The following is a 16182-nucleotide window of genomic DNA, read 5'->3' as shown; positions in this document are numbered from 1 at the left end:
GCCAAAATGCCTGAAGTCCAGTGTCAAGTACCCACAGTCAGTGATGGTGTGGGGTGCCATGTCAGCTGCTGGTGTTGGTCCACTGTGTTTCATCAAGGGCAGGGTCAATGCAGCTAGCTATCAGGAGATTTTGGAGCACTTCATGCTTCCATCGGCTGAAATGCTTTATGGAGATGAAGATTTCATTTTTCAGCACGAAAAATGGTTTACTGACCATGGTATTACTGTGCTCAATTGGCCTGCCAACTCTCCTGACCTGAACCCCATAGAGAATCTGTGGGATATTGTGAAGAGAAAGTTGAGAGACGCAAGACCCAACACTCTGGATGAGCTTAAGGCCGCTATTGAAGCATCCTGGGCCTCCATAACATCTCAGCAGTGTCACAGGCTGATTGCCTCCATGCCACGCCGCATTGAAGCAGTCATTTCTGCCAAAGGATTCCCTACCAAGTATTGAGTGCATAACTGAACATTATTATTTGTTGTTTTTTTTGTTTGTTATTAAAAAACACTTTTATTTGATTGGATGGGTGAAATATGCTAATTTATTGAGTCAGGTTTTTTGGGTTATCAGGAGTTGTATGCCAAAATCATCAGTATTAAAACAATAAAAGACCTGACAAATTTCAGTTGGTGGATAATGAATCTATAATATATGAAAGTTTAATTGTAATTATTACATTATGGTAAATAATGAAATTTAACACTATATGCTAATTTTTTGAGAAGGACCTGTATATACTTCGACAACAGATTGCTTCGCACCCATCCTATAAGACGACACCCGGCATATAAGACAACCCCCAACTTTTGAGAGGATTTTATATTTTAACTGGAAAAGTTGGGGGTTGTCTTATAAGCCCAGTTGTCTTATACGCCGGAAAATACGGTATATACTATTGTCGAATGCATTTTTTTAACCATCTGGCGGAATAATTGGGAGAAGTGGAGGATGGTGCCCTGGACTACTTTATGGATCTTTACAACCCATGCAGTGGGTTTGCAGGACCCACCAACATTGCATATTGTAGCCCACTACATGACTATTTGTTTGGATGTAACACATCATCAAGATGTATTCAAGATCAGCACCAACAACGTGTTTTTGATATTTGTAATTATTAAGGTTGGGTAATTTGTAGTGGGCTTAGTCCCACCCCCTCCCCTCCCCCCCCTTGTATGTGCAAGTGTCGTTATGTGTTTACATTTTCCATTGGAAAATGGTAGGATGCACATTTGTGTTATGTACAGTAAATATGCTGTTGTCATGTTCTTTGTGGGTTACAATTAAGGTCTGGATTTTGCATGTATTTATTTCTTGCATTGGGTATTAGGTTACCGTTTGGGACCCTATTGAATATCAGTCACCCTTAGTCTGTTTTCCAGCATGAGCCTGAATGGTAAGGTGTCCCTGACCGTTAGTTTTCGGGGTTGACACAGACACTCACCTTCTTCTTCCATACCCGGCCAGTGTGCGCACCGCGCATGCGCTGCTTCGCGCGGTGGTGGGTGGCGCTTGGCTCTGGTGACGCTTCCCCATGGTTACAGGTCCGGTCATCTGACCGGGTCATGTGACGTGGTGACGCGCATCATGAGCGCCGCTCTCCTCGGCGCGTCGTAACATGGCGGGGGCGCGACACACATGGCTGAAGGTAATTATACCATAAATTCTCTGATATATAAAGGGATCACATATACGGCCTACTTACCTCCTGACGAAGCCACTGGCGTGGTGAAACGCGCGTCGAGGTGATCTATTGCGGGTCGGACACTTGGGCCATCATGACCATAGGTAGTATACGTATGCCATTGCTCTAACGCCACAATATGAACTTATATGTTATTGCAGGCTTATGGGTTTAGTGCAATATTTGTGGCAGCACTATGCTTTGATAGGCGTTTTCGGCGCTATTTACTTATATTCACTATAAAAGACTGCCTAGGCATTATGATTAGAGCTTATTTGCATACAGCATCCTGTGTAATCTCTTAGGTCTTTTTGGTCTTGGTGCTTTGCTCCCGTTATTTTTCTATTTCTGCCGACATCAGTTCACAGATGGTTTTTTCCGTCTGATATGTACTCTCTCTCTTGTTGATAATTGTATTCAATGTATTTTGTACTGTAGTTATTTTAACTAATAAACGGTGTTATATTGGGAACTGCTCCTCAGGTTGTTTCTCTATTGGTATACATCTACAAAATGGGGACCTGGATGGGTCCATAACTACATTATGGGGACATAACTACAACATGAGAACCTAGATGGGAACATAACTACAATGTGGGGACCTGGATGGGGACATAACTACAATATAGGGACATAACTACAATATGAGTACCTGGATATGGGGACATGACTACAATATGAAAGCCTGGATGGGGATATAACTACAATATGGGAAAATATCTACAATATGGGGACCTGGATGGGGACATAACTATAATATGGGGACATAACTACAATATGAGGACCTGGATGGGGACATAACTACAATATGGGGATCTGGATATGGGGACATAACTATAACATGGGGACATAACTACAATGTGAGTGCACATTTGTTATCACCACATCTTTATCGACCCAAGCGCTAAAGAAATTTAAAAACACGGCAAAAATGTTCAAAAGGTGTATAGAAAAAAATGGTATCACTAAAAATGTCACTTTGTCCTTCAAAGAATGTGGGGTGACGCTGCACCGCTTTGTGGGCTTTGTTGCTACCGTATCACGGATTATAGTGGCCATGATAGTGGGATGTTCCCACTCTGTCGGTTCGTACTGAAGAATGGAAATGCGTTTGGAGTAGCGTACCCCTATTCACCACTGATCTCCGATCATCACTACATGAACTTGGCAATCTCATTCTGCTGACTGGGTGAGAGGGTTCCAAATTATTATATATAATTATGGTTATTTGTGTGTTTACCCAATGGGGGTTTTCCCAATATTTAAGGTTGTCAAGCTTCCAAAGGATAAGAGTCAACATGTGGATTATTGGGGGTGCGATTGGCCCTGGGTTCCTCCTAATGCAGGACAATGCCACACCTCATGTGGCTGGAGTGTGTCAGCAGTTCCTGCAAGATGAAGGCATTGAAGCTATGGACTGGCCCTCCTGTTCCCCAGACCTGAATCCGAGTGAACACATCTGGGACATCATGTCTCGCACCATCCAACAACGTCACTTGCACCACAGACTGTCCAGGAGTTGGCGGATGCTTTAGTCCAGGTCTGGGAGGAGATCCCTCAGGAGACCATCCGTCGCCTCATCAGGAGCATGCCCAGGCGTTGTAGGGAGGTCATACAGGCACGTGGAGGCCACACACACTACTGATCATCATTTCCTAGTCTTGAGGAATTAACATTAACAGAAATAAACACTTGAAATAGATCACTCTGTAATGACCCTATTTTGTGAAAATCAACTGTAAACTAGTTATTAACTTAAATTGATGTGTGTGCTATTTATCTTTCACTTGGGCCGGAAATATATATGTTTGTCTGAACCCGGTCTTATATATAGGCCGGGGTCATACTTTCGAGTGTGATACGAGAAACTCGTACGAGCCGCCGGCACTCGAGTGTTCAGCTACATGTATTTCTATGCGGCCGCACTCTCCGGTCCCGATTGCCAGCGGCAGTGCCGGGTATTGATGCGAGAGACTAGTGCGAGTTTCTCGCATCACACTTGCAAGTGTGACCCCGGCCGTAGTCTTATAGTATCTCCTCAATTTAGACATTTTTTTCCATATTTGTAAGAACCCATTTATTGCGTAAGTGGTACATGTGAATAGTACCATCCACATGAATGCCAGGACCAACGTTTATCAGGACATTGCCTGGAGCTTCACATGTCCTCCGCCAGTTTGCCTTCTTCATATGTCCTGGTGCCATTTCTTCATACCTGAACGTTCACATAATGTAAAAGAAAACGTCATTTATTAGTCCCGGTCTCCTTCTTCCATTGTTCTATGACCCATTTTTGATGCCACCATTGTTGGTGCTTTCTTCGGTGCCTAAAAATTATGGAAATCTAGCACTTAAAGGGGCACTCAGATACTGATAAATATTGTGATAACGGGCTCATGGTAGTGCGAACACAAAAACCAACCCATGCTCACCCACCGATCCCCTGCTGCAGCGGTCGTCTGACACCCCCGGACAGAAGAGGAAGGGCGTGCTACGTTCATTGATCCCTTTGGGGTATACATCCAAACCCCCCGCAAAACGGGATTTCGACAGATGGACCGTCTGGGCCATAGCCTAGAATGGTGCCGACAGAGTGAACGTGCATCATTTTCAGGCGTATGCCCCTACTGGGGTGGACATTAGATGTAGCACACTGCGTCCGGGTGTCTGCCGCTAGTAGGCGAACATGTCCGAAACTCATGCACGACAGAGCGTACGGTGACTCCGTCTGCACCATTATAGTCAATGTCCGAATCTCATTTTGTGAGGGGTTTGGATGTAAACTCCGATGGGCCTAACAAAAGGGTGAAAGGGGCCTTTATGCACAACCGGAATTGTCCTGAAGAGATTTATCAAAAATGTTGCCAAGGAAAGCTAAGCAGTTGCCCATAGCAACCAATTACATTGTTGCTTTCATTTTCAAAAGGCGCTTTGAAAAATGAGAGCAGGCATCTGATTGGTTGTTATGGGTAACTGCTACGTTTTCCTTACATCAGTTTTGCCCTAGCGATCTGTTAAACTACTTGGCAAATTAACCCTTGCATGTGCTATAGACCCGTGTGCTACTATTACATAAGACAGAGGTCCTGTGCGGCAAGCAGTAAACTACAATCCCCATAATGCAGTTCGCTGACACCGGAAGCACCTCTATGCAGGGCACGGGTAGAGTGGCGGTTAATGTGAGGGCCGTGATGACTAGTACCACGGTGGGAGGGGAGGAGACTGGGAGCTATCGGCTGCCATGGTAACAGTGAGACGCCCCGTGCTGTGTAGCTGCGGTTCCGGCCGTGTCTGAGGCGCCCGGCGCTGCGGTATGGTGAGTGAGCCCAATATGTGGTCCTCGACATCCACCAGGGTCATGTGACCGCCTGGGATTCACTGCTGACTTCTGTATTTCAGGCTGCCAGGAATAAGGCTGGAGTTAAGGGTGAGTGCGCCCATGTGTACTTGTCACTTGCAATATTTCCTATGAATTATGTGAAGGACTGGTGCAGTCATTACCCAAATGTCATCCAATCTCTTTCCTAATATACTTTCATTAAAAAGCCACTATCTTTTACCTACTTCCTGTATGATGAGTCATCTGAGAACCTCCAGTGCATGCTGGGATACAATGAGACAACATCAGGAGGCAGTGGCTATGTATGTTTCAGGGGCTGGGCTAGTCTCTGCTGGGCTGGGCTAGTCTCTGCTCTGCAGAGCATGCGTCGGTTGTTGACAGTTGCTCAGTAGCATCTTGTCATTGTGAGATATTCCTTTTAATCCACAGTGACAGTGCACTCCATTGCCGCCTCTCATAAGATGTGACGAGCCAGCAAGAGAGCGCACTGTCAGTGCGCATTGTAAGGCTATGTTCCCATTATCAGATTTTGGTGACTTTTCAATATTCCAGATTTTCTGCAACTTTTATGTAAATTAGGTTATTTGCATTTTTTTGCGTTTTTTTTTGCAAGTGCTTTTGACACTGTTTTTTTTTTGTTATGACAAAACTAGATGGTGGCCCAATTCTAACGCATCGGGTATTCTAGAATATGTATGTATATCGCAGCCACATAGTATATAGCACAGACCACAACATATTTTTGAATACCCGATGCGTTAATACAGGCCACGCAGTATATAACAGTGGCCACGCAGTATATAACACAGCCCAAACATTATATAACACAGCCCACGCAGTATATAACATTGCCCACCTAGTATATAACACTGGCCACGTAGTATATAGCAGCCATGTAGTATATAACACTTCCCACATAGTATATAACACTGCCCACATAGTATATAGCAGCCTGGTAGTATATAACGCAGCCCACGCAGTGTGTAACACAGCCCACGTAGTGTATAGCAATGTGGGCACTATATGCGTGGTTAAAAAAGACTTAAAATAAAAATTAAACATATATTCACCTTCCGAAGGCCCCTTGAAGTCCTGGCGCCTGTGTGCGGTGCACGCGGCAGCTTCCAGTCCCAGGGTTGGTATGAGCGCAGGACCTGTGATGACGTCGCGGTCACATGACCGTGACGTCATGGCAGGTCCTTCTCTCATAGCATCCTTAGCACCGGAACCTGCCGCTTGCACTGGCGAGGACAGCAACACGTCGGAGGGTAAGAACAATCTTTTTTTTTATTATTTTTAACATTAGATCGTTTTACTATTGATGCTGCATACGCATCATCAATAGTAAAATGTTGGTCACACAGGGTTAATAGCTGCGTTAATGGAGTGCAAAACACCGCGGCATAACGCGGTCCATTAGCACTGCCATTAACCCTGTGTGAGGGCTGACTGGAGGGGAGTATGGAGCGGGCACTGACTGCTGGGGAGGAAGGAGCGGCCATTTTGCCGCCAGACTTGTGCCCGTCGCTGATTGGTCGTGGGTGTTTTGCCATGACCAATCAACGACTTGGATTTCCATGACAGACAGAGGCCGCGACCAATGAATATCCGTGACAGACAGACAGACAGAAGGACAGATGGAAGTGACCCTTAGACAATTATATAGTATGTTGTGTTTTAACCCTTTAGTGACGGAGCCAAATTTGACCCAGCCAAATTTTACAATTCTGACCAGTGTCATTTTATGAGGTTATAACTCTGGAACGCTTTAACAGATCCCGCTGATTCTGACACTGTTTTTGTGACATATTGTACTTCACGTTAGTGGTAAAATTTCTTCCATATGACTTGAGTTTATTTGTAAGAAAAGATGGAAATTTGTCAAATTTTGCAATTTTCAAACTCAATTTTTGTGCCCTTAAATCAGAGAGATATGTCACACAAAATAGTTAATAAATAACATTTTCCACATGTCTACTTTACATCAGCACAATTTTTGAAACAATTTTTTTTCAGTAAGTTGAAGGGTTGACCAGCGATTTTCACATTTTTCCAATTTTTTTTTACAAAACTTGTTTTTAGGGACCACCTCACATTTGAAGTGACTTTGAGGGGCCTATATGACAGAAAATAATTAAACTTGACATCATTCTAAAAGCTACACCCCTCAAGGTGCGCAAAACTACATTCCAGAAGTTTATTAACCCTTCAGGTGCTATATGTAGTGGTGCAGCAACACTGCACATAGCAGAAATCATAGGCAGAGTTTCAAAGGAGTTCCGTAATGACAGTCATGGGGGTCATCAGCCCCCGGCTGTTATGACAACCCATCAGCAACCCGCGATCATGTCATGGGTGCACCGATGGGTGGAAGTAAATGCATGCGTGCTCATCGACACAAGTTAATAATCACATTTTATTACATGAAATAAGTAATTGATCACCTACCAACCAAGCAAGAATTTTTATACTCCTACAACCACAACGGAAGCATAAGCCAATAGAGGATAAAAGGTATAATTTTATTTCTAACACATAAACATATACATCAAAACATGGACACATGGGGTCTGCGCTGCTACACAGGTCATGTATTACTTTTCTCATTTGAGCCTTTACATGTCTGGCCACATTGGGCCTTATTGATGGTAATTCATATTGCCCTGTCACTTGGCACTTTACCCCCCCTATCCTTTTGCTCCGGCTGAGGATATACCTGCACCTTATATGTTTGGCTATATTAGGCCTTATTGCTAATAGTGGTTTACATTGCTTTGTCACGTGGCACTTTACTTTTTTTGCTCTGGTCGAGGACATCCCGGTCCTGGGTATATACAGTTAGGGCCAGAAATATTTGGACAGTGACACAATTTTCGCGAGTTGGGCTCTGCATGCCACCACATTGGATTTGAAATGAAACCTCTACAACAGAATTCAAGTGCAGATTGTAACGTTTAATTTGAAGGGTTGAACAAAAATATCTGATAGAAAATGTAGGAATTGTACACATTTATTTACAAACACTCCACATTTTAGGAGGTCAAAAGTAATTGGACAAATAAACATAACCCAAACAAAATATTTTTATTTTCAATATTTTGTTGCAAATCCTTTGGAGGCAATCACTGCCTTAAGTCTGGAACCCATGGACATCACCAAACGCTGGGTTTCCTCCTTCTTAATGCTTTGCCAGGCCTTTACAGCCGCAGCCTTCAGGTCTTGCTTGTTTGTGGGTCTTTCCGTCTTAAGTCTGGATTTGAGCAAGTGAAATGCATGCTCAATTGGGTTTAGATCTGGAGATTGACTTGGCCATTGCAGAATGTTCCACTTTTTGGCACTCATGAACTCCTGGGTAGCTTTGGCTGTATGCTTGGGGTCATTGTCCATCTGTACTATGAAGCGCCGTCCAATCAACTTTGCAGTATTTGGCTGAATCTGGGCTGAAAGTATATCCCGGTACACTTCAGAATTCATCCGGCTACTCTTGTCTGCTCTTATGTCATCAACAAACACAAGTGACCCAGTGCCATTGAAAGCCATGCATGCCCATGCCATCACGTTGCCTCCACCATGTTTTACAGAGGATGTGGTGTGCCTTGGATCATGTGCCGTTCCCTTTCTTCTCCAAACTTTTTTCTTCCCATCATTCTGGTACAGGTTGATCTTTGTCTCATCTGTCCATAGAATACTTTTCCAGAACTGAGCTGGCTTCTTGAGGTGTTTTTCTGCAAATTTAACTCTGGCCTGTCTATTTTTGGTATTGATGAATGGTTTGCATCTAGATGTGAACCCTTTGTATTTACTGTCATGGAGTCTTCTCTTTACTGTTGACTTAGAGACAGATACACCTACTTCACTGAGAGTGTTCTGGACTTCAGTTGATGTTGTGAACGGGTTCTTCTTCACCAAATTAAGTATGCGGCGATCATCCACCACTGTTGTCATCCGTGGACGCCCAGGCCTTTTTGAGTTCCCAAGCTCACCAGTCAATTCCTTTTTTCTCAGAATGTACCCAACTGTTGATTTTGCTACTCCAAGCATGTCTGCTATCTCTCTGATGGATTTTTTTTTTTTTCAGCCTCAGGATGTTCTGCTTCACCTCAATTGAGAGTTCCTTTGACTTCATGTTGTCTGCTCACAGCAACAGCTTCCAAATGCAAAACCACACACCTGGAATCCACCCCTGACCTTTTAACTACTTCATTGATTACAGGTTAACGAGGGAGACGCCTTCAGAGTTAATTGCAGCCCTTAGAGTCCATTGTCCAATTACTTTTGGTCCCTTGAAAAAGAGGACGCTATGCATTACAGAGCTATGATTCCTAAACCCTTTCTCCGATTTGGATGTGGAAACTATCATATTGCAGCTGGGAGTGTGCACTTTCAGCCCATATTATATATATAATTGTATTTCTGAACATGTTTTTATACACAGCTAAAATAACAAAACTTGTGTCACTGTCCAAATATTTCTGGCCCTAACTGTACCTGCACCTTATATGTCTGGCTATATTAGGCCTTATTGTTAATGATGGTTTACATTGCCCTGTCACTTGGCACTTTACTTTTTGGCTCTGACTGAGGACATTTTGGTCCTAGGTATATACCTGTACCGGATACCATAGTGATGTGTTGTATATAAAAGACTATTAGTGTCACTAGACATCTTATTCAGGGTCTTTTTGGGACCTGTGTTGTCCAGGGCAGGTATTTTTCTCACCTTGGCGTCCTATGAGTAATGACGTTATCATGATTATGTAGCACTAGGCTGTATTTGATGATATGTCCATTATCTAATTTATTCATAATTATGTAACACAGTCTCACAAATACACTCTGTAATTTATTATTGTACTCTTTTGTGTATTTTACACTCTGGATATATACTATTGGTTCCAGATATTTGTGTATCTGTGTAGAACAGCCTTGTGTCTGTGATACATGATTTTGTAGTGGCAGCTATTTTTGTATTGTTATTCTCCGTGTTTTGATGTACCGTATATGTTTATGTGTTAGAAATAAAATTATACCTTTTATCCTCTATTGGCTTATGCTTCCGTTGTGGTTGTAGGAGTATATATATACAGTGGGGAAAAAAAGTATTTAGTCAGTCAGCAATAGTGCAAGTTCCACCACTTAAAAAGATGAGAGGCGTCTGTAATTTACATCATAGGTAGACCTCAACTATGGGAGACAAACTGAGAAAAAAAAATCCAGAAAATCACATTGTCTGTTTTTTTAACATTTTATTTGCATATTATGGGGGAAAATAAGTATTTGGTCAGAAACAAAATTTCATCTTAATACTTTGTAATATATCCTTTGTTGGCAATGACAGAGGTCAAACGTTTTCTGTAAGTCTTCACAAGGTTGTCACACACTGTTGTTGGTATGTTGGCCCATTCCTCCATGCAGATCTCCTCTAGAGCAGTGATGTTTTTGGCTTTTCGCTTGGCAACACGGACTTTCAACTCCCTCCAAAGGTTTTCTATCGGGTTGAGATCTGGAGACTGGCTAGGCCACTCCAGGACCTTGAAATGCTTCTTACGAAGCCTCTCCTTCGTTGCCCTGGCGGTGTGCTTTGGATCATTGTCATGTTGAAAGACCCAGCCACGTTTCATCTTCAATGCCCTTGCTGATGGAAGGAGGTTTGCACTCAAAATCTCACGATACATGGCCCCATTCATTCTTTCATGTACCCGGATCAGTTGTCCTGGCCCCTTTGCAGAGAAACAGCCCCAAAGCATGATGTTTCCACCACCATGCTTTACAGTAGGTATGGTGTTTGATGGATGCAACTCTGTATTCTTTTTCCTCCAAACACGACAAGTTGTGTTTCTACCAAACAGTTCCAGTTTGGTTTCATCAGACCATAGGACATTCTCCCAAAACTCCTCTGGATCATCCAAATGCTCTCTAGCAAACTTCAGACGGGCCCGGACATGTACTGGCTTAAGCAGTGGGACACGTCTGGCACTGCAGGATCTGAGTCCATGGTGGCGTAGTGTGTTACTTATGATAGGCCTTGTTACATTGGTCCCAGCTCTCTGCAGTTCATTCACTAGGTCCCCCCGCGTGGTTCTGGGATTTTTGCTCACCGTTCTTGTGATCATTCTGACCCCACGGGGTGGGATTTTGCGTGGAGCCCCAGATCGAGGGAGATTATCAGTGGTCTTGTATGTCTTCCATTTTCTAATTATTGCTCCCACTGTTGATTTCTTCACTCCAAGCTGGTTGGCTATTGCAGATTCAGTCTTCCCAGCCTGGTGCAGGGCTACAATTTTGTTTCTGGTGTCCTTTGACAGCTCTTTGGTCTTCACCATAGTGGAGTTTGGAGTCAGACAGTTTGAGGGTGTGCACAGGTGTCTTTTTATACTGATAACAAGTTTAAACAGGTGCCATTACTACAGGTAATGAGTGGAGGAAAGAGGAGACTCTTAAAGAAGAAGTTACAGGTCTGTGAGAGCCAGAAATCTTGATTGTTTGTTTCTGACCAAATACTTATTTTCCACCATAATATGCAAAAAAAATGATAAAAAAACAGACAATGTGATTTTCTGGATTTTTTTTTCTCAGTTTGTCTCCCATAGTTGAGGTCTACCTATGATGTAAATTACAGACGCCTCTCATCTTTTTAAGTGGTGGAAATTGCACTATTGCTGACTGACTAAATACTTTTTTGCCCCACTGTATATATTGGAAGTGCCTTTTTGTCAGGCCTATATTTTGGGTTGTTTCACAAGCAAGAATTTTGCCTCTCACAGGCCTGTTAGTTTTTCTTTAGGCCGGGATCAGAAACACGGCCGAGTCTCGCATGTGAAATCCAAGCTCTGGCGCCGGGACTCCAGAGCTGAGCGTGCGGCTCCATGTGTTGCTATGCGGCCGCACGCTCCGCTCCCAAGTGCCGGCACCAGAGCTTGGATTTCACATGCGAGACACGGACGTGTTTCTCGCATGTGTGATCCCGGCCTTAGAAGCCCTCCTACTCTGCACTCATTACCTGTATTAATTGCACCTCTTTGAACTCATTACCTGTATAAAGACACCTGTCCACACACTCACATTCCAACCTCTCCACCATAGCCAAGACCAAAGAGCTGTCTAAGGACACCAGGAACAAAACTGTAGACCTGCCCAATGCTGGGATGGGCTACAGGACAATAGGCAAGTAGCTTGGTGAGAAGGCAACAACTGTTGGCACAATTATTAGAAAATGGAAGAAACACAAGATAGTTACATAGTTACATAGTTATTAAGGTCGAAGGAAGACTATAAGTCCATCTAGTTCAACCCATAGCCTAACCTAACATGCCCTAACATGTTGATCCAGAGGAAGGCAAAAAAAACCAATGTGGCAAAGAGTAAGCTCCACATTGGGGAAAAAAATTCCTCCCCGACTCCACATACGGCAATCAGACTAGTTCCCTGGATCAACGCCCTATCAAGGAATCTAGTGTATATACCCTGTAACATTATACTTTTCCAGAAAGGTATCCAGTCCCCTCTTAAATTTAAGTAATGAATCACTCATTACAACATCATACGGCAGAGAGTTCCATAGTCTCACTGCTCTTACAGTAAAGAATCCACGTCTGTTATTATGCTTAAACCTTTTTTCCTCCAAACGCAGAGGATGCCTGTTGTGAATTCTGTGGTCAAGCTCCCTCCTGTGGTCATGAGTGGTACTTCGGCTGGTTCTGTCTATGAGCTTCCTCTGGTGGATGTGAGTGGGGCTGCGGCTTCTGAGTTTCCTTCCTCAGGTGACGAGGTTAAGTCGTTAGGTGCTGCTCTATTTAACTCCACCTAGTTCTTTGTTCCTTGCCTCCAGTCAATGTTCCAGTATTGGTCTTGCTCTCTCCTGGATCGTTCTTGTGGCCTGTCTTCACTGCATAAGCTAAGTTCTGCTTGTGTTACTTTTGTTTGCTATTTTTTCTGTCCAGCTTGCTATATTGGTTTTTCTTGCTTGCTGGAAGCTCTGGGACGCAGAGGGAGCACCTCTGTACCGTTAGTCGGTGCGGAGGGTCTTTTTGCGCCCTCTGCGTGGTTGTTTGTAGGTTTTTGTGCTGACCGCAAAGCTATCTTTCCTATCCTCGGTCTATTCAGTAAGTCGGGCCTCACTTTGCTAAAATCTATTTCATCTCTGTGTTTGTATTTTCATCTTTACTCACAGTCATTATATGTGGGGGGCTGCCTTTTCCTTTGGGGAATTTCTCTGAGGCAAGGTAGGCTTATTTTTCTATCTTCAGGGCTAGCTAGTTTCTCAGGCTGTGCCCGAGGCGCCTAGGTCTGGTCAGGAGCGCTCCACGGCTACCTATAGTGTGGTGTGATAGGATTAGGGATTGCGGTCAGCAGAGTTCCCACGTCTCAGAGCTCGTCCTATGTTATTAGTAGCTATCAGGTCACTTTGTGTGCTCTTAACCACCAGGTCCATTGTGGTTCTGAATCACCAGTTCACAACAGTACTGGAGGCCCAAAGTACTAATGCTTCTCAATAGAGGGAAAAGAGAAGTTCTGAGACCATTTTTTTTTCTCTGCACTGTGTTTTGTCTTTCTTTTCCCCTAGACATTTGGGTGGTTCAGGACACAGGTGTAGTGATGGACATTAAAGGTCTGTCTTCTTGTGTGGATCATCTCACTGCAAGAGTACAAAATATTCAAGACTTTGTGGTTCAGAATTCTATGTTAGAACCAAGAATTCCTATTCCTGATTTGTTTTCTGGAGATAGAGCTAAGTTTCTGAGTTTTAAAAATAATTGTAGACTGTTTCTGGCTTTGAAACCCCGCTCCTCTGGTGACCCAGTTCAACAAGTTAAGATCATTATTTCTTTATTACGTGGCGACCCTCAAGACTGGGCATTTTCCCTTGCGCCAGGAGATCCTGCATTATGTAATATTGATGCGTTTTTTCTGGCGCTCGGATTGCTTTATGATGAACCTAATTCAGTGGATCAGGCAGAGAAAAATTTGCTGTCTCTGTGTCAGGGTCAGGATGAGGTAGAGATATATTGTCAGAAGTTTAGGAAGTGGTCTGTGCTCACTCAATGGAATGAATGTGCGCTGGCAGCAATTTTCAGAAAGGGTCTCTCTGAAACCCTTAAGGATGTCATGGTGGGATTTCCTATGCCTGCTGGTCTGAATGAGTCTATGTCTTTGGCCATTCAGATCGATCGACGCTTACGTGAGCGTAAAACTGTGCACCATTTGGCGGTATTATCTGAGCATAAACCTGAGCCTATGCAATGTGATAGGACTTTGACCAGAGCTGAACGGCAAGAACACAGACGTCGGAATGGGCTGTGTTTTTACTGTGGTGATTCCACTCATGCTGTCTCTGATTGTCCTAAGCGCACTAAGGCTAGGGTCACATTGCGTTAGTGCAACCCGTTTAGCGCTAGCGGGTTGCGCTAACGCAATGTTTTCTCTTACCCCATGACGGCACTAACGAGAGAGGGATCCGCCCTCAGGGACAGGAAACCCACAGGTTAAAAAGGCGGGACCTCTCCTCCACCTCAGTTCGGTTTCCTGTCCCCGACGGGGATCCCACAACTCACCATCCAGGAGTCCAGGGACCATCAGGCCGAGTTCAGGCAGCGGGGGGCCCTGCCACGGTCTCAGGTGGATTCCTCCCTGAGGGCGCGATCCGGGGTCGGCGGGCCTCGTAGATGCGCGCAGAGGGGAGGCAGTGAAGAGGATGCCGAGAAAGCCTGCCTCTTCCTTTTCAAAGGGATGATCGGCAATAGGTAGCGGCGGCTACCTGGAGGGTTTCTCCACCGATCCATAAGGCACACAGGAGTGGTGACGCCGGTCACTGACAGGAGAACGCTGGGAGCAGCGGCGGCTGCGGAAGCTCCGTCCCTCCTGTGAGCCGGCAAACAGTGAGCGCGCGCGCGGGGTTCGGCGACTTACTGCGCAGGCGTGGGGGTCACTTCCGGGGCGGCGCAGGGCACCTCTGGGTAAACCGGAAGTTGCCTGGCGCCGCTCCATTAGTATATATCCAGAAGAAAAAGGGGTATACCGCTGCTCAGAGATTACCACCATGAGTGGAATAGAGCAGTCGGTGGAAGAAATTTCACAGGCCCCTGTGACAAAGAACCCGAAGGAGCGCCATTCCTCAAGAAAACCCACGCAGCGCAGCAGCTCAGGATCCCAGCGTAGCAGAGGCTCTGGTGGATCCAGGAGGGAGACGGTGGTTCAAGTGGAGGAGGCATCCTCAAAGCCACAGCCGGTATCTTCCTCACATTAGGAGGGTAAGTGACCTCCGTGAAAGTGTAAATTCTAATAGGGGTTTATTGTTTCCTAGGGAAAGAAATGCCAGGGGAAAAGTAAACATAGAGTATGCCCGCTTTGTTCAGCAGATTTGCCGGATTCATGGGTTAAAAAACTCTGTGCGCCATGTATTAAGAACACCATTGATGAGGAGACACCAAGTTTCACATCTGAATTAAAAGATTTAATTAAAACCCAAGTAGCAGACGCATTAAAAAGCGTAAAAAACCGTAAAAGAAAACATAAAGAAAAATCTCCAGATTACAGCTCCAGCGAGGGAGATAGTACGAGTGGGGATTCTGATAGCTCTACAGCTTCATCATCCTCCTCCGCATCTTCAGAAAGCGGTCGCAACTGTTTCCCAATAGATGAAACGGATGCGTTGGTAAAAATGGTTAGGGCGACAATGGGTCTGGCAGACACTCGTTCCAAAAAATCTGTACAAGATCTTATGTTTAGTGGCCTGGAACAAAAGAAGTACAGAGTGTTCCCATTAAATGAAAAAATTCAAGCCCTTATAAAAAAGGAGTGGAAAAGACCAGACAAAAAAGTACTGTTAACACCCAAAAGGAAATACCCATTTGATGACCCAGCCTGCGCCTCATGGGGAAAAGCGCCAAAATTAGACGTCGCCATCGCGAAAGCCTCTAAAAAGTTCGCTCTGCCTTTTGAAGATATGGGGACCCTCAAGGATCCTATGGATAAAAAGGCCGATGTCTTCCTAAAAGGGTCCTGGGAGGCCGCCAGCGGGGGGCTAAAACCCGGTATAGCTGCTACGTGTACAGCTAGAGCACTAATGGTCTGGCTGGATCATTTAGAGACTCAATTAAAAAATAAAACCCCGAGAGAGTCTATACTAGACTCCGTGTCAGCGATGAGAGGGGCCGC

The 16182-nt window shown here is 44.5% G+C and overlaps 1 protein-coding gene across 1 annotated transcript in view; it reads left to right on the top strand.

The window, feature by feature from the left end:
• The first annotated feature begins 4820 nt into the window (after positions 1-4820).
• Positions 4821-16182, top strand: part of FBF1 (Fas binding factor 1) — a 206207-nt gene continuing 194845 nt past the window's right edge. Inside the window, exons 1-2 of the mRNA XM_069752054.1 lie at positions 4821-5004; positions 5088-5115. Of these exons, the coding sequence (XP_069608155.1) occupies positions 5002-5004; positions 5088-5115 (31 nt within the window). The 5' untranslated portion in view covers positions 4821-5001. The remainder of the gene's footprint in view (positions 5005-5087; positions 5116-16182) is intronic.

Source organism: Ranitomeya imitator, chromosome 2, assembly GCF_032444005.1.
Source record: "Ranitomeya imitator isolate aRanImi1 chromosome 2, aRanImi1.pri, whole genome shotgun sequence".
NCBI classification, from domain to species: domain Eukaryota; kingdom Metazoa; phylum Chordata; class Amphibia; order Anura; family Dendrobatidae; genus Ranitomeya; species Ranitomeya imitator.
This window is presented reverse-complemented; position numbering and strand designations above follow the sequence as displayed.